The sequence below is a fragment of the Mastigoproctus giganteus genome, chromosome 10 (genome assembly GCF_048544385.1).
Source record: "Mastigoproctus giganteus isolate SK-2022 chromosome 10, ASM4854438v1, whole genome shotgun sequence".
Lineage (NCBI taxonomy): Eukaryota > Metazoa > Arthropoda > Arachnida > Uropygi > Thelyphonidae > Mastigoproctus > Mastigoproctus giganteus.
Window position 1 is genome coordinate 220,511,290 of NC_143584.1, and position 22,604 is coordinate 220,533,893.

Genomic DNA, 22,604 nt, shown 5'->3' on the forward strand with positions numbered 1-22,604 from the left:
GGGATTGATTTGACCTCTTGGTGATAAGAGTTTCAATAGGAAGGATACAGTGGTTTTGTGCTACCTAATGTCAAATGAGGATTCACACTTAAACAAATGAATTTGGGAACTCACAGCAATCGGTGGGTAGCAATTTAATTGCTACCTGAAGCCTCTGTTTAGTTGATAGAGTGGGAGGTTTTGGAATATTTTTACTTTCGAACCTAGGGGCCAGATTGGAGGGTTCAGCAAGCTATCAGTGGCAATGGTTACAAGTGACCTGTAAACAGCTGTATGTGGGGTGTTTGGCCTTTATCTGTCTTATGTCAACTTGTACATTGCATTTTCTTAGAACATATTTGTATAGCTCATCCACAGTTGTGGACGGGTCTATTTTTGTAATGAATAATTTCTTGGACGAAGGTGCTGCTTTAAGGCTTGAGAACCTATCAGCTCCAAGAATGAATCAAGTCATCCTTTGTAAGGGTTGATCTGTTTCTTTACTTGCATTTAGGCCGCATGGCAGGTTACTTCAGCTATAAAAAGTGGGGTTGAGTGGTATCCTGAGTTGCAATTCAGCCTCATGATTCCAGCGGGGATGTGGAACCCTCCTTATTGCATGCTGGGGTTGAAGGGAAAGTTGGTTTTGATGAGCATAGGCTTGACTGTCTGGCAGAGGCTCAATTGTAGGGTCAGGTGTATGACAGTCAGAGAGTGCAGTCTGTTTTTGTAACTGAGGGATGAGATCTCCTATGTTAGAATGGATTATGGAGGAGCTGTCTAGGACTAGTTGTGATTCTGTAATGCTGCAAGCTTGATTTTTGCTAACATGGTGTACATTTCTGTTGTGGGTTTTTCTGCTCTTTTTTGATTGCTTGAAACAAATGAATTTGGGAACTCATAGCAATTGGTGGGTAGCAATTTAATTGCTACCTGAAGCCTCTGTTTATGATTTAGTAAGGTCGATTTGGAACCTGCATCAGTCTGTTGATCACCTGGGACTTTGGGTAGTTCGCTGGCCTATCTGTAAAGGTGGGAGAGTGCGTTTGGTGGACATTATGTTGCAATGGATAAACTGGAAGCTGTGTTCCACTTACTGGTACTATTTCAGACTGATCCAGTGGATGGGGTGGTCCTTCACATAGGGCTTCTCAGATCTCCTAATTCGCATCTTGTGATTCTGTTTATTAAATATATCCAACAGGATTAGCCTGATGTCTTTATTCTCCTGATGTAATCCCGAAACATAATTGGTCAGCTTTGCAAGTTGCACCTTGGAGATATTTGTGTGTGTGTGTGTGTGTGTGTGTGTGTGTGTGTGTGTGTGTGTGTGTGTGTGTGTGTGTGTGTGTGTGTGTGTGTGTGTGTGTGTGTGTGTGTGTGTGTCAACCTGTGCCTGGAGATTGGACAGAATATGTGTTGAGAATTTGCCGGTAGACTTCAGAGTCTCGTACAGTGCACTTTGATCATATAATTGAGGACCTTGATTTGGGCCATTAAGACTTCTGTTTGAAACCAGGTCACTCAGTTGTTGCACTTCCAGCCTTGTGGCAGCAATAATGTTCCCGAGACCTTGTTGCGCTAAGGTAAGAGCATCTATTTTGTCGATGAGGTGCACTAATGAAGGTTCTTGAGACAGTGGGATCTCTGTATTACCTGCCATTGTTGCTCTATTCACTTTATCTGTTTTCATAGAAATTGCGGTGATTGCTGAACAACAAGAACTACATATAAATGTGCACTTAATCTTTTTAGTGATTTTGCATATGGATGAGTAAGGACTACATGACTACATAAATTTGCTTGGCATATTATACAGGTTATTGTTTGTTTTGTGGAAGAGAGACAAATGCTGCATTTTATACCCGTGCTACACAAGGGCTTCATTTAGCCTGTTTTTGCAATATTCAAGTTATGAAGCAATTACTGTAAGTCTGCTAGTTAAACTCAGTGCAATCTGAAAGAATGTACTGCTGTTGTCTTTTTTATACTGCCTCTAGATCTATTTTTAGCTGAAAGCAATGGAGAAGCTTCCGGCAACACAACCTGTGGGGGGTCACTTCTGCACCTGCTCCTTACTATGCACCTCTGCACCTGCACCTGCTCTGCAAGACTCATGACCTTGACATAGCTAGGGCAGTCTGACTACGTGAATATAGTAATTTATTAACACAACTTTTTGAAAAACAATTATTAAAAATTTTACCTGATACACTTGACATAAAGGATGGAGATTAACACTGTAAGAAGGGTACAATATATCCTCCAGATAAGCAAACTTTCAGCACTGTTGGTGACCTAGATCGTTCCAAAAAATATGTGGATTATGGAGCACTGAACATGCGTGGCACACACACAAAGCAACTGTGATGATTTAATAATTTTTATAGTATATATGTGTGTATCATCATATTTTTTATAACTGATTTATATTACAAAATATGCTTAGTTATTTTTTGTCCTAAATTAGTGCTCTTTCTCTCTCTTTTTGGTCTTTATTTAGGATAAAATTAATTAGGCGTTTGCTGGCTTTCTATTTATGGATATTTAGTTATTATTATATATTATTTGCATTTGCTTATGTACAAAGTGCCTATTGTCTTCACCATGTCTGCCTGTCCATTTATGCATAATAATGTAAATGGACGGATAGACAGACAGACAGACACGTGAAATTCCTCCTATTGGATGGAATTTCATGAAATTTTATATTTAGCTCTTTTTGAAAGTCAAAATTTCATTAAAAACAGACAGTGATGAAATGAATGTACAATATGACAGATACACAGAAACACGAAAAATGCTACATTTCAATTGTTATTAAAATCCAGGAAGAAATAAACAATGTATATTATGAAAGTGTTCACCATACATTGCTGTTTGTTTAATTTATTAAAATCGCAGAGCATGAAATACATCTTACATTTCAGTTTTTATTAGAATCCAGTAGGAAATAAGTGCATTACAAAAAGTTGAATATTATGTCGAGCAGTGTACAGTAAAGTGAAAACAAACATATGTATTTTTATTAATTAATATTTTAATTGCAACAAGTTAATATTTACTTTTCACTTTTATTAATCACAGAAATTGAAAATTCATCTTATTTAAGAAAAAAAAATTTAATACACCTGAAAGGTAATGAAAACATTACCTAATTTTAATATTTAGTTATTTAATAGTATTGGAAACAATATAAGAGATGAATGAAGTGTTATGGGCAATGAGTGCCTTGGTAGGACGGCCATATCCCGGTGTAACCAAACTTTCCGGTGTGAAGTGGTTTCTCCATCAAGACATTGCCAGGCCCGATATGGCTAATATTGTGCAGGCAGTGATCACTGCCATAGGTGCCGAGGTTCTGCCACATCCCCCTTATTCACTGGGCTTAGCCCCATGTGATTTCTTCCTGTTTCAACGTCTGAAGAAAGCTCTGAAAGGCCAGTGTTTCATACCCAACACACCGATGTTCGCAGAGTCTTTTGAAAAATGGCTTGCAAGAAGTATTTAATGCGCGAGTACAATAGTGGCAAAAGTGTGTAAAGTTCAACGGAGAGTATTTCGAGAAGGAGAAATCCACAGAAGGTTCAGATGATGACAGTTAAAATAAGATCTTATACTAGTCAGCGAATTAAATGATCACCCCTTGTATTAACCATATGGTTCAAAGAAACCCCAGGTTTTTGCTGTACTTAGCTTTGTCTTTAGACATTTACTGACACTTCATGTATCAGTAATAAAGTATTGGTTATGTTTAATAAAGGAATATAATAAAAAAAAATTGTTTTCATTATAGATTTAATTACATTAAGATTTATTGATTTTTTGCAAGTTTTTTTTACTAGATACCAAAATTTCACTTTGATCAAAAATGACTTGCAATTGATTTGTTTCCCATTTTCTAATTATAGGTCTTGTTTTAATGGGTTTTAAACCCATTTCTTGCTTAAAATATAATCATCATATTCGTCCTGCACGGTTTATATATCCCGATGAGAAATCTATTTTGGGAAGTACAAGATTGTTTTTTGGTTTACTGCAGAGGTGTCAGAAACGAAATTGCGTACCTATATGTAGGCTCATTCCCTCAAAAAATAGACCTCCAAAATTTGTAGCCTTGTTACCACAGGTATGTTGATTGTTTTTTTTTTTTTTTTTTAAGATTGTTTTATTTAAGTTTTTTTTTAAAATATTGTTAAGGGTTTGTAAAAGATTTTTATGGGTCCTTAGCGGATCTAAATCTTCAACTAAGAATAATGGAGTGCTACATCTGGTCCACACTACTCTATGGTTGCGAGACTTGGACATTAAAGAAAGTAACAATTAAGAAATTGGAAGCATTTGAGATGTACATGTATAGAAGAGTATTACGTATTCCATGAAAAACTGAAGTTACAAATGTGGAAGTGTAAATGTGGATCAGTCAGCAGAGAAAGGAAATTGCTGTCTCTAATCAAGAAACAAAAAACTTATTTTTTTGGGTCACATTATGAGACATCAAGAAGAATATACAGTGCCACAAATCATTCTGACTGGCAGAATTAATGGTGAGAGGAAGAAGAATATCATGGCTGGATAATTTAAAGGAATGGACAGGCAAAACTGTGGAACAATATTTCATGATGTTTACAACAGATGCCAATCGCCAACCCCAGATGGGACATCAACCTATGATGATGATAAGTGAATAAAATTCACAATTTTTCAGCATAAATATTTTCAGCTTTTATAAACCAGTCTTACCTCTATTAAGTAATAAATAAAGTATTTTATGTATAGTTGTCAAATATCTAACAAATTGCTGTTATTTAAAAAAAAAATTTATCTTTTGTATGATTTTTTTAATAAAAACAGTAACAGAATTTATAACTCTGAAGAGTGAGACAGCCAAAGTGTTTAACTAAATTAATACAGTCGGTCCTCGTATAACATGCGTTTACATTACATGAATTCGATCATACACGATTTATAAATAGGGGAACGTTATCTTATATAACACGAACCGAATTCGCTTATGCACGATTCGCCTTTCTGTTTACAAAAAATGGCAGTCGAACGCGGAATCACCCCAACAGAACGCAACACGATAGGAATGAAGAAGATTCTGAAAATGTATTTATGTGTTTTATATCAGTGAAGGGGAAACACATTTCACCATAATAACGTAAAAACCAACAAAATTCCAGCTATCGGTATAATCGCAAATGCAATTAGATGGAGTTTACTACCAGTTTATAACAGATTCCACTAGCAGAAACAAAACTGGAAATTGTTTTTATTGTTTTATGGTAGTAACCCCCAGAAATGTGCTTTAGTAAAATGTGGGGTGTTAATAGTGTATCTCGGCCTTTACGGTGTTGTTTATTCAGTTGCTACCCGCGCACAGCTTTGTTTATGTGCATCAAGCGTGCCTCCTCATTTTGTAATTGTGCTTTATTCCCTAAAAATTAGTAAAATACTTAAAAGGTGTGAAAAGGAAGCGTCCTGGTGAAGACACTGCAGATTCAGAGAAAAAAAAAAAAAAAAGCAATATCGATAAACAAAGGCGGACTGGGTCAAAAATTCTTACCCGGGAAAATTTAGTGGCCTCATACTACGGTTTATGGCCAAAATCACACCGGCCTCCGACCCACCGGGATTTCTCGGGTAAGGCTTATGGCCAGTCCGCCTCTGTCGATAGAGAAAAAAATATGAAATTGTGAAACGCCTTGAGCGAAATGAAAGACAGTGTGATATTGCACGTGCTGCAGACCTAAATGAGGCAACGCCGAGAATTACAAAGAATGCGGAGAAAATAAAAACAACTTTCATAGCGGGAACAACTCAAAGTGTAATTAAAATCCATTAGATTAAGACACAAGAATTGGAAGGGATGGAACGGCTGTCATCTGTTTGGATAGAAAATCAAACAAAAAACGAGTTTGCTTACGATAGAAGCAAAAGCATTAGCAATATTTTATTACGACTTACATATTATAATTTATACTTACGTATTATAAAATACGTAAGTATTTTATTACGACTATTTTATTTAAAATAATAATTTTTTTACGAATAAAATACGTATTTTATTCGTAAAAAATACTTTTTTAGTATTAAAAAATACTAAAAATACTTTTATAATATAATAAAAAATATTTATTTTTTATTATTTATTATATTATAATAAAAAATATATTATATTTTTTATTACGTATTTTAATCATTATAAAATACTTACGTATTTTATAACGATTAAAATTACCCGGTTATTTATTGTGTTTGGTAATGTTTTGGTTCCAAATGTGTGTTCAATCTTGGGTGGTCAGCACCTAACCCCACTTTTCCCATAGGGCCTGTTGTTTATATTGCACGATTTTGCATTGCACGAGAGTTTCTAGGAACACAACTATCGTGCTATATGAGGACAGACTGTACTCAGATACTTTATTTAACCTGCCAAAAATATCCATTAAATTCACCAAGCATATTTGCAGTACCATCTGTTGAACTCTCTATACATTGAAGTGGATATGGACACAATTTACGGGTTATTGATAATAGTATTTAGGTATTACTCCAGTAACAGAGCCTTATAAGAGTTTGACTTTCAAATTTTTGCAATTATCACACTTTTTCTCAATTGTCATCATTCATTGCATAACCTAACAACGACATCTATCTGTCTTTTTGGTAAGTCAAATTTGCCTGCATTAATCATGTATGTAGATTTTTTTTAAATTAAAACACCATAATGTTTTAATACTTTAACACTGTATCTAACAGGTGTAACCTTTCTTTTAAAATTTTGAGGTGTTTTTTTTTTTTTTTTATTTTATTTGGAGTATACTACTTGTCCATCTTTTCTTGATGGATTGCAATACATAAAAGTTTCAGAACTGTATACTCTTTAGTTTTAATAAAAAAAAATTTTAGTATTTTAAAAAAGCTGTTTTTTACACATTTTATTTAAAAAAAAAAAAAACAAAAATTATCAATTCTGTTGGAAATTTAAATCTGTAGTTGTTGATAAAAGTTGAAAGCTGATTCTGAATTTGGAGCTGGTTATATCAAAATGATTGCATTCATTGTTCTATATACTTGAAGTTACCCTTTCATTGGTTTCAGGATTGTTTTAATATACAGGCTAACTTTTTTGAGTACCACATACCTGGGGTGTCTCATAAGTTTTAAGCTTAGCCAGGAAGGTGCGTTTATACATCAGTTAATAATGAATTTTTTGATGATCAATTCGAGCATGTGCTTGGATTCCACTGCCCCACAGTGGCAGCTGAATTCTGTAGTAATAGGTAAAGTGTACGTGTAATAATTCATATTTTGAATTATTTATTACTCCAGTATTAACAGTGTACTGCTGCTGTTCATCTAAACTGATTTAAAATCACCACTTAAAATTTTCACCTGTTTAGCTAACAGTGGTGTATACCATAAGCAATATTCTGTCAGATCTATTTTCAGCAGCTGTTTGCTTGTTTATTATGGATATCCAAATGTCATGAGCATCATTTATCTTCTTGGTGATAAGGTTGCTGGTAGTCTTTTCATATAAATCATCTTTATATCTGGAATATGTTGACCTTAAAGTAAACAAAAATGCATTAATGGAATTTCCAGAATAGGCTCTCATAACTGAAAGATATGTGGGAGACTGATTCTCTTGAAAACTAGCCACCAGAGGCAGTAGTAAAGATCACCTAAAAGAATGACTTTATATACTGTGTAGTGTGTTTCCACAGTGGAAGTCTATATCTCTCAGTACATAAAATTGATCTTTTTCTTTTTTGGTATATTTAACAAATTCTTATTGGTAATATGTGAACCTGCAGTCCATACTCATTTTAATAAATATAGAGTGCATAAAATACTGGTTACTCCAGTGGCTGAATTGCATTATAAACCGGGCCATAAGCGTTTTTGTAGCCAACAACATCCATGCTTGATGAACTAAAAGTTATTTCCCTTGAGCAGAAACTAGCAAAGATGCATAAGTAAATGCCACAAAGCATTTTACCAAAAAAAAAAATAGATTGGTCTTACATTAGCATTTTAATTAAATTATCAAATTGAGGTGCACATTTCTCTACCTCACATTCTACCTTATTAATCACAATGAAGTGGCTAGGTTATGGGTACTTGTTCTCAAACAGCTTATTCCCATTGCCTGGAATGTTGTATCCTTTGATATTCCTGCTAATTTCCTGAACTTTTATCAAACAGCTTATTCCCATTGCCTGGAATGTTGTATCCTTTGATATTCCTGCTAATTTCCTGAACTTTTAATGTGCATGTTATATTAGTCTCATATGAGTCATGTCAGCATTTCTGTAGTATTACAAAGCCTAGGTAATTTTATATAATTTATATTATATTTATATTATATATAATATAAATTTATTATAATTATTACAAAGCCTAGGTATGTATATAAAGTGCTTAGCATCATAATACACAGCCATTTCTGAATAAACAGAAAATTTTTAAGGTGGCATCGTTTTAGGTTATATCTCATATTGTGAATGCCTTCACAACGAGTTGCCATGATATTGCACTACTTCGAATAAGTAACGCTTCACCTAAGGAGAAGACTAGTGTTACTTATTCTCAGATAGGTACCACCACCCAGACAGCACTGTTTCAGGGCTATTTGGCCCTTCGTCAGTGAGTGGGTAGGTACCCAAGTGATGCAATGATGGCAAAAACAGTTATGAAGTATAACTCCACAATATGAGAGATGCCTGAAGGTGTATGGTGTATTTAGACTAATTCGAAGTAGTGCAATATCATGGCAACTCGTTGTGAAGGCATTCACAATATGAGATATAACCTAAAACGATGCCACCTTAAAAATTTTCTGTTTATTCAGAAATGGCTGTGTATTATGATGCTAAGCACTTTATATACATAGTCTAAATTTGTTCGCAGCTTGAGGCTCCAGCCCTAAATGCGCCTTAGTCTAAATACACCATACACCTTCAGGCATCTCTCATATTGTGGAGTTATACTTCATAACTGTTTTTGCCATCATTACATCACTTGGGTACCTACCCACTCACTGACGAAGGGCCAAATAGCCCTGAAACAGTGCTGTCTGGGTGGTGGTACCTATCTGAGAATAAGTAACACTAGTCTTCTCCTTAGGTGAAGCGTTACTTATTCGAAGTAGTGCAATATCATGGCAACTCGTTGTGAAGGCATTCACAATATGAGATATAACCTAAAACGATGCCACCTTAAAAATTTTCTGTTTATTCAGAAATGGCTGTGTATTATGATGCTAAGCACTTTATATACATAGTCTAAATTTGTTCGCAGCTTGAGGCTCCAGCCCTAAATGCGCCTTAGTCTAAAGCCTAGGTAATTTAAATAAACTATAATAATATCATAATATTATTATGATATTATTATAGGTTTTTTTTTAAATCCTTTCAATGTGAATACATTTCTCTTTTAGGAAGAGGAGTTAGATGAACATGGTGTGCAGGTAGCCCCACCAGGGTTCCAAGTTATTTTTCTGCCTTATATGGAAGATTGTCGAAGTTTATATTTAGGACAAAGGCATGAACCTGATACCAGATTAGTAGATAAAGCAAAAGATATTATCAAGAAGCTACAATTCAAATATTCCCCAGAATCTTTTGAAAATCCTGGTAAGTATTAATTATTCTCCAGCTATACTGTCCTACCAAAGTATTAGAGAATTAAGTTATAACAAATTGATCCTCCTTTAGCAGCTCTCAGCATAATTTACAGGAATGAACTAAAATCACAGATATTCTTGTGATGTTAGTTCTTTCCTCTCAGAGTGTACATTTTAATCTTCCCATATTGGCAGCAACTATTACTGGTTTCTCATGTGTCCTTCAGATGATCTCGCAAGTTCTTTCATTAAATTCAAATCTGAAGATTTATGGAGCTGTAGATACCACTTATTCTGTATGATAAAAAAAAATATTCATCCGTGCACACACAGACAGTTGCAAAAACAGCTTTTAATTTAGAAAACTAATACATTGGCTACCTCACCATTCCTCCTGCAAAGCAGCTGCCAGAGCCTGTTGGAAGAAGGCCATTTTGGCTGCAGCCTAGTCCATTTATCTCAATTTGTTTCAAGTATTCATTGGGAAATGCTCTGAGCTGGCCAGTCCCACTTTTTGACATCATTATCTACTTCTGGCAGAAACAGGCCTGGTATGACACTCACTTATGATATGGAGCATTGTGCTGTTACCAACGGGTTCATTTCCATAGTATGAAATGGGCCTGTAGGAAAAGCATAATCATCCAAAATGTCTAAATAGGCCATGGTGTCAGGCATTACCACAATTGAGCCAACTGTGGCAGCCCCACTATCAGGCCACCTCCATAAACTTAGTTCAAGTATTATAAGGATAAGCTCTAACAGGAAGCACAATCCAAGGCAATCCCCATTCTCAAACATGTCCATCATAAGAGTCATCACTCCACAGCACCTTTTGCCACTGTTATAGAGTCCATCTATGAATGTTGAGAATGACACCATTCCAGATGCTACTTCAATAATGTGAAATAGCATTTGGAGTGGTATGGTTTCACATTAATGATTGTAATATAGGGCTTCTGCACGGCTGCCCTACCATTGAAACCAAGGCTGTGCAACTCCCTATGGATGGTTGATGCACATGTTGTTTTCCACAAACAGTGTGATCGAGGCACAATGGCCCTTGTCATGATTCTTTAAACTTGTACTATGAGGGTTTGAGGCTCTCCAAATCTTTTTTATTTTTTTTATTACCAACAATCTTCCTTATTTGAATATAATTGCCACAGTGAATTTTGGGAGATTCTGGAAAGTCACAATTGAGCATACAGAAAGGTCATTAATATGGCATCTAACTATAAACTCGCATCAAAAATTTGTATACCAATATAAATTTCATGGATCCATGAAATATATATTGGTATGCAAATAAGGAATTTGTTAGAAGTTGTTTATTGAATGGCAACTGCTATTCTTGGAAGAATGCACTGTAGATTCCAAATGATAGTACATAGCTATATATACAGTTAATAGTAAATAACAATTCTATGCTGGTGTTGAATGCTATGGCATTCAACACCAGATTTGTATTTGGGGGGAATGAATCAAAAAAAAAAAAAAAGTCTCTCTATCTCTCACACACACACATGATTGTGCACAGACTTTTACAATAATCAACATAGGTTATTTTGTTCCATAACAAATACACAATAAAAAGCATCCTGCATGTCAAACATTGAAGTTTTTTACTGTTCAGTCATTCTTTTTTATGTGAGTGAATGTATATGGTCAGAGGTTTAGCACTGACCATAGCTATTGGCAATAGTAATTTAAATTTGCACTTTGTGCATTGGAATTCTGCATCTGATGAGAGTGACTAATTTCTGACACTTGGTATGCTCTCTCCTGAAAGCATTAATTGCCTTTAAAAACTTTTTTTCATCTTTGTCTTCTTATAGCTGATAGCTGTCGCAAAGGTTAAACAGAATATTTCTTGAACAATAATATTTAAAAATTTGTCTAAATAGGATCAGATTTTAACTTGAATGCTGTTTAATATATGATAAAATAATAAAATAGTGGTTCCACAACATAGTGATTCCTCTAATTACTTTTTTTTTTTTATGTATACATTGATAGACTTTGGTCCTTCGTGAAATGTAAATTACATGTCATGAAGTGTCTATTAATGTGTGAAATTAGTTTTATATACTTTAGTTAATATGTGTATATATATATATATATATATATATAAAATTGATTAATCCATTTTTGGCTTATTTAATATCCATAGATTCATGTCATAACTTATGTTCAAACACAGTAATATCAATCATATCTTTATTACTAGCTGGTGTTATTTGCACTTGGCGCCTCCGTAGCCAGGTGGGCAGGAGCAGCAGTGCATAGCACACGCTTCTTGATTAGACCAGGGTTCGAGCCCGTGACCACCAAATACGGAGAATGCGGAAAGGTCAGGGAATTACCATTGCATATCCCCGGAGCAATATGGCCTTAGTTGCTAATACTCCTAAAAACCAAATAATAACAACAGCAACAGTTATTTGTACATTTATAGGAATATCAAATTTAGGAATTAAAGCTTTTCTGCAAAGGTAATATGTATGTATGTATGTATTTCGTGCAGTAGCGACCATTAGTAGACTAGTTTCAATCTCAGTTGATAATAGCTATAATTACATAATAAAATCATAATATTAGGATACTTAATAAGCTATCTCATTATAGCAGATGCCTTATAAACAGTATCACAATTTCATTTCAGCTCTCCAGACACATTGGAAAAACATTGAGGCATTGGCTTTGGATAGGGATGCTCCTGAAGGAATTACTGACTATACAAGTAAGTGCATTATTATATAATATTTGAATGACTATAACATTATATGAACTGCACAAATTCAAGTTAGACATCGTCATGTTATCAGAGACAAAGAAAAAGGTATGTGGAGAGGAAATAATGGAAGAATACTACCATTTTTGGAGTGGAGTGGAGTTGATAAGAGTGAAAGAGCAAGAGCAGGAGTTTCTATTGCTGTTAAAAAGAAATTGAGACACAACATCAAAAACTGGCAATTTATTAATGAAAGAATGATCTCATTGGAACTGAAAATATACGGAAGAGAAATATGTATTTTGGGAATATATGCCCGACTAATGACACCGCCGATACCTTGAAGGATGAATTTTGGGAGGATCTGAGAGAACTAATAGAAAAAATTCCTAAGAACAAAGAGATATTTCTAATGGGAGATTTCAATGCAAGAGTAGGAACTGAACAAAATAGCAAAGTTATTGGAAGATTTGGAGAGAAAGAGAGGAATAACAATGGAGATAGACTATTCAATCTTTGTGAACAGTTCGACTTGAGAATAAACAACACATTTTTCCAACACAAGGATATCCATAAATATACTTGGTCACAGGAGACAAGACAAATTAGATCAGTTATAGATTACATTATTTCAAAACATTCAGGGACATATGTATTTAAATATGTCAGAGTTTATAGAGGAGCCGAATGTGGATCTGACCATTTTCTTGTTAAAACAACACTGAGGTGGAACTGGATTAAGAAAATATGTGTGGACAACCCACAATGCAGGGAAGGAAAAATGCTACAAGTGGATCAATTTAACATTGACCTACTCCAGGACGACAGCATTAGAAACAACTTCACCCAAAGACTGGATGCTGCAATTAACATAGAGATAAAAGGTAATACTGAAGAAATCTACGAATATTTAAAAAATACTGTTAAAAAAATAGCTCATGAAATCCTAGGTAAAAAGAAGAGCCAAGGACCAAAAAAGACCTGGATTACAGAGTAAGTAAGAGCTGCTGTAGAGGAAAAGAAACTTGCATATCAGAAATGGCTGGGTGATAGGAATGATGCATATAGGAACATTTATGTTGAAAAAAATAAAATAGCCAATCGGTTGGTAGTAGAAGCGAAAAATGAAGAATGGGAAAGGAAATGCGCAACTATTAATAGCAAATTGGGCTTCAAGCAATCAGCGGAATCGTGGAAGGTCCTTAAAGATTTGAGAAAACAGAATAAGCACAATGCTGGTTTACAATTAATACCTTTGAAAGACTGGACGGAGTACTATGAAGGACTTTTAAAAGAAGACTGGGCAGAGTTCAAGACGATGGAGGATTTTGGTGTAGAAGACTCGGGCTTAAAAGTTTCTGTTAGGGAAGTGGAACTCCTGCTAAAGGAAGGAAGGAATGGCAAATCACCTGGACCTGGAGGAGTTTACATGGAACTTCTGAAATATGGAGGAAGAGGAGTGGCTGTTCTGATACAAAAACTGTTAAATAGTATACTGAGAGGAGAAGAAATACCGAAAGAAATGATAACAGGATATATTACATCAATTTATAAGAAGGGCAATCGGAAAAGCTGTTCAAATTACAGAGGAATATGCGTCCTGAACCCGCTGTTAAATATCCTTGGAAAATGGATCAGGAACCATTTAGAAGCCCGAATCGAGGTATCAGAAGAACAAAGTGGTTTTTCAGCTGGGAGGTCATGTATAGATCATATCTCAACAGTACGACAGATCCTTGAAAAATGCCAATCAAAAGGAAAAAAAAATCTTTATGATTTTCATTGACCTTGAAAAGGCATATGACAGTGTTCCAAGAAAACTCTTATGGGAAGCACTGAAAGAGGCAAATATTGATGGACAACTGATTAACATTATTAAGGCAATTTACAGGAATAATAGATGCAGAATTAAAGTGGGATTAGCTTTGTCACCTGAATTCCACACTTCAAAAGGCTTATTACAAGGTTGTTGCATGTCGCCAACACTTTTCAAAATTTATATTGACATCTGCCTAAGATCCTGGTCAAAAAAATGTAATAAAATGGGATTGCCGATTAATAAGAACACCTATATTCACAATTTACTTTTTGCACATGATCAGGTGGTGATAGCACAAGACTTAGAAGATGCAAAGTATGCATGTCATCAATTGTTTGAGGAATATAAACAATGGGGTCTAAAAATCAATTTTAGCAAGACGGAAATGTTGTCTTCAGGGCCAGGACACGTTCTAAATATTGCAGGTTTTAAAATCAAACAAGTCGATAAATTCAAATATTTGGGATCAATCTTACAAAGTGATGGATCATCCCAAGCAGAGATCAATAAGAGAATTACAGACGGCAGAAAGGCTATCGGCATGTTAAACTCTGTTCTGTGGAGCAAAAATATCCTAAATAAAACAAAGAAACTTATATTTCAAACGATTGTACAAAGTCTTCTGTTGTATGGAGCGGAAACCTGGACATTGAATAGGTGAGCGGAAAACAAATTGCTCTCCACAGAAATGGATTTTTGGAGACGCTCAGCAGGAACTTCTAGAAGAGACAGAAAATGAATGAAGACATAAGGGAAAAAATGGAAGTGAAAAAGACTATTATTGACACCATCAAAGAAAAGCGTCCTACATGGTATGGACATGTAAAACAGATGCAAGAAAACAGATATCCAAAGGCTATCCTGGAATGGATACCTCCTGGAAGAAGGAGAAGAGGAAGACCTAGGAGGACATGGATGGATGGAGTACGGGAGTGCATGACAGCCCGGGGCTTAACTGACCAAGACACCTTGAACCGCACTTTATGGCGGGAAAAAAATCCTAACAAGAAAGAACTTGTAGGCTGAGGAAACCCATTGTAAATGGAAACACTCCTCTTGAAGATATAGAAGAAGAAATTGTAATGTAGGGAGATGCTGAAAATTTCAACTTCTTTTCAGTTTATAGAGATGGCTTGACAGCAGAAGTGTCCATGGGATCTGCTACTGTCTTTCCAGACACAATGATATCTGACAAGATTTCTCCCAGAATGCAACATATACAATGGAGAGTTGCATACTGTAGAGTTAGCCATGGATCACATAAAAACCTGTCACTACCAAAAATGTAATTATATGTACCGATTCTATCAGTTAATAGCAGGTCCATCAGTGATGAGGTATTATCCTTGTCTTGGGTACAGCAGATGCCATATTATCTTTTGGATTCTAATTTTGATATTCACTTCTGCTGGATCCCCAACCACATTAGGATAAGAGGAAATGATTTGACTATCATCACAGCCAGATCAGCAATATATTAGTAGTAGAAAATGATTCCTTGAATTTATTCAGCGTACCCACTTCCATAATAACAGATGAAAGTTTGTTCCAACAATTGACTCGCTGGCTGAAGGCAAACTTCCACACATCTATAGGCGCCTCCATAGCCAGTTGGGAAGGAGCAGCAGTGCGTAGCACACGCTTCTTGATTAGACCGGGGTTCGAGCCCGTCACCACAAAATACGGAGGATGCGGAAAGGTCAGGGAATGACCACCGTATATCCCGGAGCAATATATCCTTAGTTGCTAATGCTCCTAAAAGCCAAATAACAACAACATAACAACCACACATCTATGCTACAACCATCCTTACTCAATTTGAATTTATGCCTTCTCATGGGCAAGAGGAAGAATGATGGAGGAAGAACACTCCATGATAACCTACATCAGGCCTTGAAATCCATGGTATCATGCTTTCTGGGCTGCAGCATGTTCTAATAGAAGCAGTGCAAGAATCACTTTCACTTCTGCCTGTGGCTATTGTTAATCTATTCTGCGTATCCCCCCCCCCCCCAAACCAGTAGTTTTCCAACCCACCTAACACCACCTCAATAGCAGCACAAGCAAATATTCTTGCACCCTTTCTACTTAAGTGTATCCCATCCCTATAAACACAGTTTCTCCTACGCACAGACCATGCATCAGAAAATTTTTACCCCATCAGCCTTGCACAACAATCTCTCCAGGGCCCAATTGATTGACAAGGCTCTCATCATGTACTTTGCAAATTTAACTCTAACTTGCAACTTTTCTCAGCATTGCTCTGTACATACTAAGTAAGTCCTCAGATCTTCTACTCCTAATGCCATTGGTGCCAATGTGTATGACATTATTACCCTTTGTGCCCTTAAAAGATATCTGCTTTAGAACATCAACTTTTTCAGCTGGCAGACATACCCTGGTCCTATTCCACCTATCCTTTTTGCACAACATATTTCCATTTCCCTGACAATAGAGTCACCAACAATAACTACCTCCTGTGGGACCAATGCATTCTGCCTTAGGGGTTTCCATTGTGTTACCTGATGCACAAGTTCAAGCTCTGACATTGAGGTGGGCAGCTGAGAGCATGATGGGCCCCAACTTAATTTCTTCTAGGACATCCACCCTGTTTTTCAAGCTCTCATAAATACCCATCAGAACACGGAGTTGATGCATAATATTCTCACACACACACACACACACACACACACACACACACACACAGTCACCCTCCTTGACTGTATCATGTCCCATGCCTGATAGATCTGCAAACATCAAGCAGTACATTCCATGAGGTTATGATTTGGAGGACAACCTCCCCCCCCCTCAGTTCTCTCCAAAGCCACAGCACTCCCACTACTTTGAGCCCTTTCTTTGCTGCTCTGGGCTGAAGAATGAAATCCATTCAAATTCAATTTAATTGAGAATACCACAGTAAAGTAATATACTTAAATGCACTAATAACACTATGTACTGGTTATGTAACAATTATACATATTAGGTTACATTATTAAATATATATATTATGATATTGAGTTTTGTATTATGTTATTGAGTTTACGCTATACTGTTATATTGTCATTTAGTTTACACTATAGAAATTTATGCTATAACACTTGTAAAGTTATAAGTTAATTATGATAGCTGATAAAATCATCTGTTAGAGCCAACCTAACTCACTGTTAGTGATTTAAACTTCTGAGTTACCTAGTTACCACAAATAAGGTACTAGAATTCTCCTACCATGCACTACAGCTCCAAGTTACAAAAATGGTTATGCACCATAATAACAAAAAAAAGTTGGTTGCCCCAGTTATAATTTTTTGCCATAAAATTGCAACAATTAACATATTAATCAAAGATGATTTGTAAAAATAATTTTGTTAGCTGGAATTTTTTTTTCCCAGTTCTTTTTGTTTTGTGTAATAAGTAATACTTAATATAAAAAGCCATATTCTGGGATTGCCTTGCATTCTGGGATTTATTAAATTTAATGAAAATTTTGGTTAAAAATGAATAGAAACTGAAATAAGCAGATGTAGAAACAATTTATGGAGGAAGAATTTATGTATATGGCATATAATTGTAAAATTTTCTTAATTAGGGACATTTTGGCACATTCACACACACACATATATATATATATATATATATATATATATATATATATATAAAGTAATAAGGAAATAAGAAAGGGAGAGCTAAAAAAAAGATTATAAATAGTTTACAGGTAGAAGAGGAAAAAATAATTTATAAGTAAGAAGAGGGGGGGGGAAATAGACACAATATGCAGAATTAGAAAAATCAAGAAGAAAAAATATTGCTGTATGACTCACAAACCTTTGTCGGCTGTCTTTGTTGTCAGGTATCAACTAGGATTGCAAGTAAAAATGGCAAAATGTGTATCTATTTCTGATGTAAAATACATGCTGATAAAGGTACAGACAAGACATAAGTAAAAAATGGAATTTAGTAAAAAATGGAATTTAATGAAAATTTTGGTTAAAAATGAATAGAAACTGAAATAAGCAGATGTAGAAACAATTTATGGAGGAATAATTTATGTATATGGCACATAATTAACACAATGTAGTTGACATGCGAATTTCTTCGTATGGAAGGAGAACAAGACCAAGAAAAGAACTTACCATAATCAACAGGTGCAAAAGACAACTCTAATCTAGAAACTTTGAAATATATATAAAGTTATATTGTAAGTAACCAAATTTTTAACTAAAAATTAGTATTTCTATTTTTTTTTTTCTCTTCTCCTTATAAACTATTTTTACTCTTCTTTTTATCTTTTTTCTCTTCTACTTATAAACTATTTTTATCTTTTTTCTCTCCTTTTCTTATTTCTTTGTTACCTTCTTATTACTTTATTTTCCTTGCATTCTGGGATTTAGCTTATGCGGCCTTAGATCGCTTTTTCCTGTTTTCTTGCTTCCTTTTCCTTTTGTATATTTTTATTATTTTTTTCCTCGTATATATTACTTATATTTTAGATTAGTAAGTAATGAATGTGGCTAGTGGGAATTAGGTGGTCTAATAGAACTGGAAGTCAAAATCATGTAATCAAACAATTGTTCCATGATTTCGACTTCTGGTTCTATTAGACCACCTAATTCCCACTAGCCATATTCATTACTTACTAATCTACATTTATTTATGGTCATTGGGTTCTTTCTACTATACATAGTAGTACTGCAGGTCTATAATCCTCCAAAAATACCTTTTATAATTATAGCTGTATCTATTACTATTATACTAGTATTTATATTATATATATATATATATATATATATGCATAAGTACCTATTGTCTTCATCATTTCCAGCATGTAACAGCTCAACTCCTCGTGGATGGATTTTAATGAAATTTTATATTTAGTTCTTTTAGAAAGATTTGTTGAACCATCCCAAATTTTATTCAAATTGGAAAAATAGAAATCCAGCAATTATTTTTTTTTTAAATGCAATTTGTATGTAAAAAAAGAAATTCATAGAGTAAATGTATTTTTAATGCAGCATCATTAACTATAGACGGTGCATGCTTCACATGTATGTAAGACTTATAAACGTGGTGTTGCTTATGAAATGATATATGTGTGTGTGTGTGTGTGTATATATATATATATATGTATATATATATAGAGAGAGAGAGAGAGAGAAATGAGACTTAAAAAATATATATATATGTGAGAGGAGAGTAATAAATATTATGCAGTTGTAATTAAACTGAATGGCTAAGTTTAGAGAATGTAAAACTATTAAGTGTTCTATAAATTTATAATCATTAATTGATAAGGAGATAAGTGTATTTACTTTTCACTAATGGACAACTTCTTGAGGAGTATCTGACCAATGGCCACTTGGCCATTCTGAACAAACCAAATAACCTCCCTACATATTCCAGCACAATGTGGGAGGCCACAATAGACATCTCACTCTCTACAAGATCCCTAGCAAGCCACCATAACAAACTGGACAGTGCATGATGACTTGTCAATGTCCAATCATCGTGCTATCAGCTGTCAACTACTCAACACAATCTCTCACACTGCCACACCAAGACTCCGATAACAAAGATACTCCATTGACAAAGCAGACTGGAACTGCTTTAAAGAAGCCCTCAAAAACACTGAACTGAATGTAGACATAAACAATAGATCTAACGACTGCCTGGACCTACATCAATGAGCTATCACTGACACTATCACAAAGGCAGCAGACTGTGCCATCAAAAAGAAGATATCTACCCTTGTGGTGCTGGGAGCTCCAGACCCTCAGGCATGAAGTTAACACCAAGAGACGAGTGTTCCAATGCGCCTGCAGATCCTGGCCTCTGGCAGAGGTAGAGGTTCTGCATCAGTGCTAACAGGAGACAGGGAACAGATACACCGCAATGAAAAGAAAAAAAAACCTCCTGGGAGCACTTTGTATCCACCATCGGAAACGACACCCCCCCCTCCGGAGGGTGGTCAACAGGATCACCACAGACAAGCTCTCCATAGGGGAAGTTGTTCCCTCAATAAGGATTCCACAAAACTGCATGACCAAAACATGGCAAGAATCGATGTCTACAAACCAGTAATGCTCCCCAACACACTGGAACAATACACCCTATGCGCAGAAAACAACGACTATCACACAGACCAAGTGGAGGCCCCCCTCACTGAGACCGAACTTGCCCTGGTAGCCTACAAACTACGGAACAGGAAGTCCCGGTCTGGACCTCCTATAACCAGAGTTTATTAATAAGATCATTGAACGTACACCTCACCTGCTCCTAGACCTTTTCAACAGTTGTCTTCAAAACGGATACTTCCCTCTGGACTAGAGAAAAGCCAACATCCAACTAATTTTAAAGAACCTGTCAAAACCTCAAGACTATCCAGAATCATACTTGCCCATCACCCTTCTCTCCGTCATAAGTAAAACCTTCGAACACCTCTTATGACAATGTGCTGATTGTGGATATCACTATCAACACTGTCCACTACAACAATGTCGGCCTTTCTTCCGACAAACAGTATGACTCAAAAAGGGCAAATCCACAACAGATGCCCTGGATAACATAATGCTGCCAAATGCATGCAACCAAAAGTATTTCCTAATGATATCCATCAACTTTACCAGGGCATTTGATACCCTCTGGTGGTCAAGCATCATCGGCAGACTCAGAAAGGCCAAACTACCAAGCAACTTATACAACTGTTTAAAACACTACCTCTCCCAAAGGAGCATCGTGGTAAGAGCACCCTATTGCCAAGTGAATTGACAAGTCCAAGCTCAAAAAAGGGGAAAGAATGGTGCCCTGTGGGCATCGTTCTTGGTTTTTGAGCATAGTCCTTGATGAGTTTCTCAACTTAGACTTTGGCAACGTCAAAACCCAGGCTTATGCTGACAATATGGTACTGATGCTGGCTGCGGATAGTAGAGCCCAATTGAAGGCATCTGCCAATAGGGCAATTTCCATCCTGCGGACTGGGCAACGCACCACCATCTAGCAATCTCCCCTACCAAGACCCAGTCAATCTGCCTGAAAGGCCATCTCAACTTGAACAGACCACCACTAATTAAGATCCACAATAAAACGATCAAACTGGTAGAACAGTTAAAATACCTTGGCATATACCTGGATAAAAATCTCTTCTTTCAACCTTACCTGCTTTTCTACATACAAAAGAAGATGAAATTCACTAATCGTAAGAATAACAAGAAGGGACAGGGCTAAAAAGGAGACCCCCTCACCCTATTCTACAGAGCAGTATTTATACCAGCTGTCACTTACGCTGCTGCCGTTTGGTTCAGAAAGGCAGTCAACCAAAGGAAGCTAGAAATGATTCAGCTCTCCATGTTGCTCACTACCACTCGCACTTGCTGCACCATCAGTACGTGCGCCCTACAGGTCTTCACAGGTGCCCTGCTAGACTTGGAGGTTGTCCGACAGGGCATGCTTTCTAACCTGGCCAATAGGCAATCAGCTACCTTCCTAGACTACTACACCATAGATATAACCAACAGCTGGCCGACAGAAGAAAAATTACTCACCACCCACCTACAAAAGATCTGGCAGCAGAGATGGGAGACCTCTAGAAAAGGGGCAATTACCAAGAAATTCATACCAGCAACCTGGCTATCCCCAGGCCTGAGGACCACATACCTATTAACCGGCCACTGTGCAATTAACGAGAAACTTGCCACACTGGGGCTCACTGACGACCCACACTGCTCATGTGGACAACTGGAGACATGGGATCACCTCATGCACCACTTCCCCCTCTATGAGGATCTCCGATCCATCCTGATTACGAATATCCACTTTATCCCCAGAGACCAAGAGCACTACCTCCTGGAGTCAGAATAAAAATACACAACTTTCTCAAAATATGACAAAAATCTCTTTGCAAGATGTTGGACCAAACTGCCAAGACAGCTGCAACAGGTAATGTAAAAGCCAACACAATGCAACTGCATCACGGATTGACTGGCCTCTGGCCAAACAACAGACTATGTCAATCTGCCAAAAGTCACCATACAAATGCAACGAGCAGAACCGAAGTGACCACACCCACAAGCGACTGTGAATTAAACTAAAAAGAACGCGCCTACATCAAGAACAAGAGAACTAGACTAGAAGACAACTATCTCCATGCCGACCAGGCTAGCCGGGTGGGTAAAGTGCCTGCCTGGCAACCCAAAGGTCGTGGGTTTGAATCCTGCCTCTGGCTTGGATCAGAGTAGAAAATGCAAAAACCTTGGGAGGTGCAATATGGCCACAGAAGCTGATGTGGCAACAACTAGCAAAAAAAAAAAAAAAAAACCATCTCCATCTGAGACCTGCGTCTCAAACATGACAAAATTCCGGACTGGACTCAGAATAACATTGCAGCCTTGCTGCCCAATGCTACTATTGGTGATCCAAACCAAACTCGTTTTGTCTGGTTCCCT

The 22,604-nt window shown here is 36.3% G+C and overlaps 1 protein-coding gene across 1 annotated transcript in view; it reads left to right on the top strand.

Moving 5' to 3' along the window:
- Irbp (Inverted repeat-binding protein) overlaps positions 1-22,604 on the top strand; it is a 146,233-nt gene that overhangs the window by 87,788 nt on the left and 35,841 nt on the right. Inside the window, exons 11-13 of the mRNA XM_090382586.1 lie at positions 3,891-4,108; positions 9,431-9,626; positions 12,282-12,359. Coding sequence (XP_090238712.1) covers positions 3,891-4,108; positions 9,431-9,626; positions 12,282-12,359 — 492 coding nt within the window. The remainder of the gene's footprint in view (positions 1-3,890; positions 4,109-9,430; positions 9,627-12,281; positions 12,360-22,604) is intronic.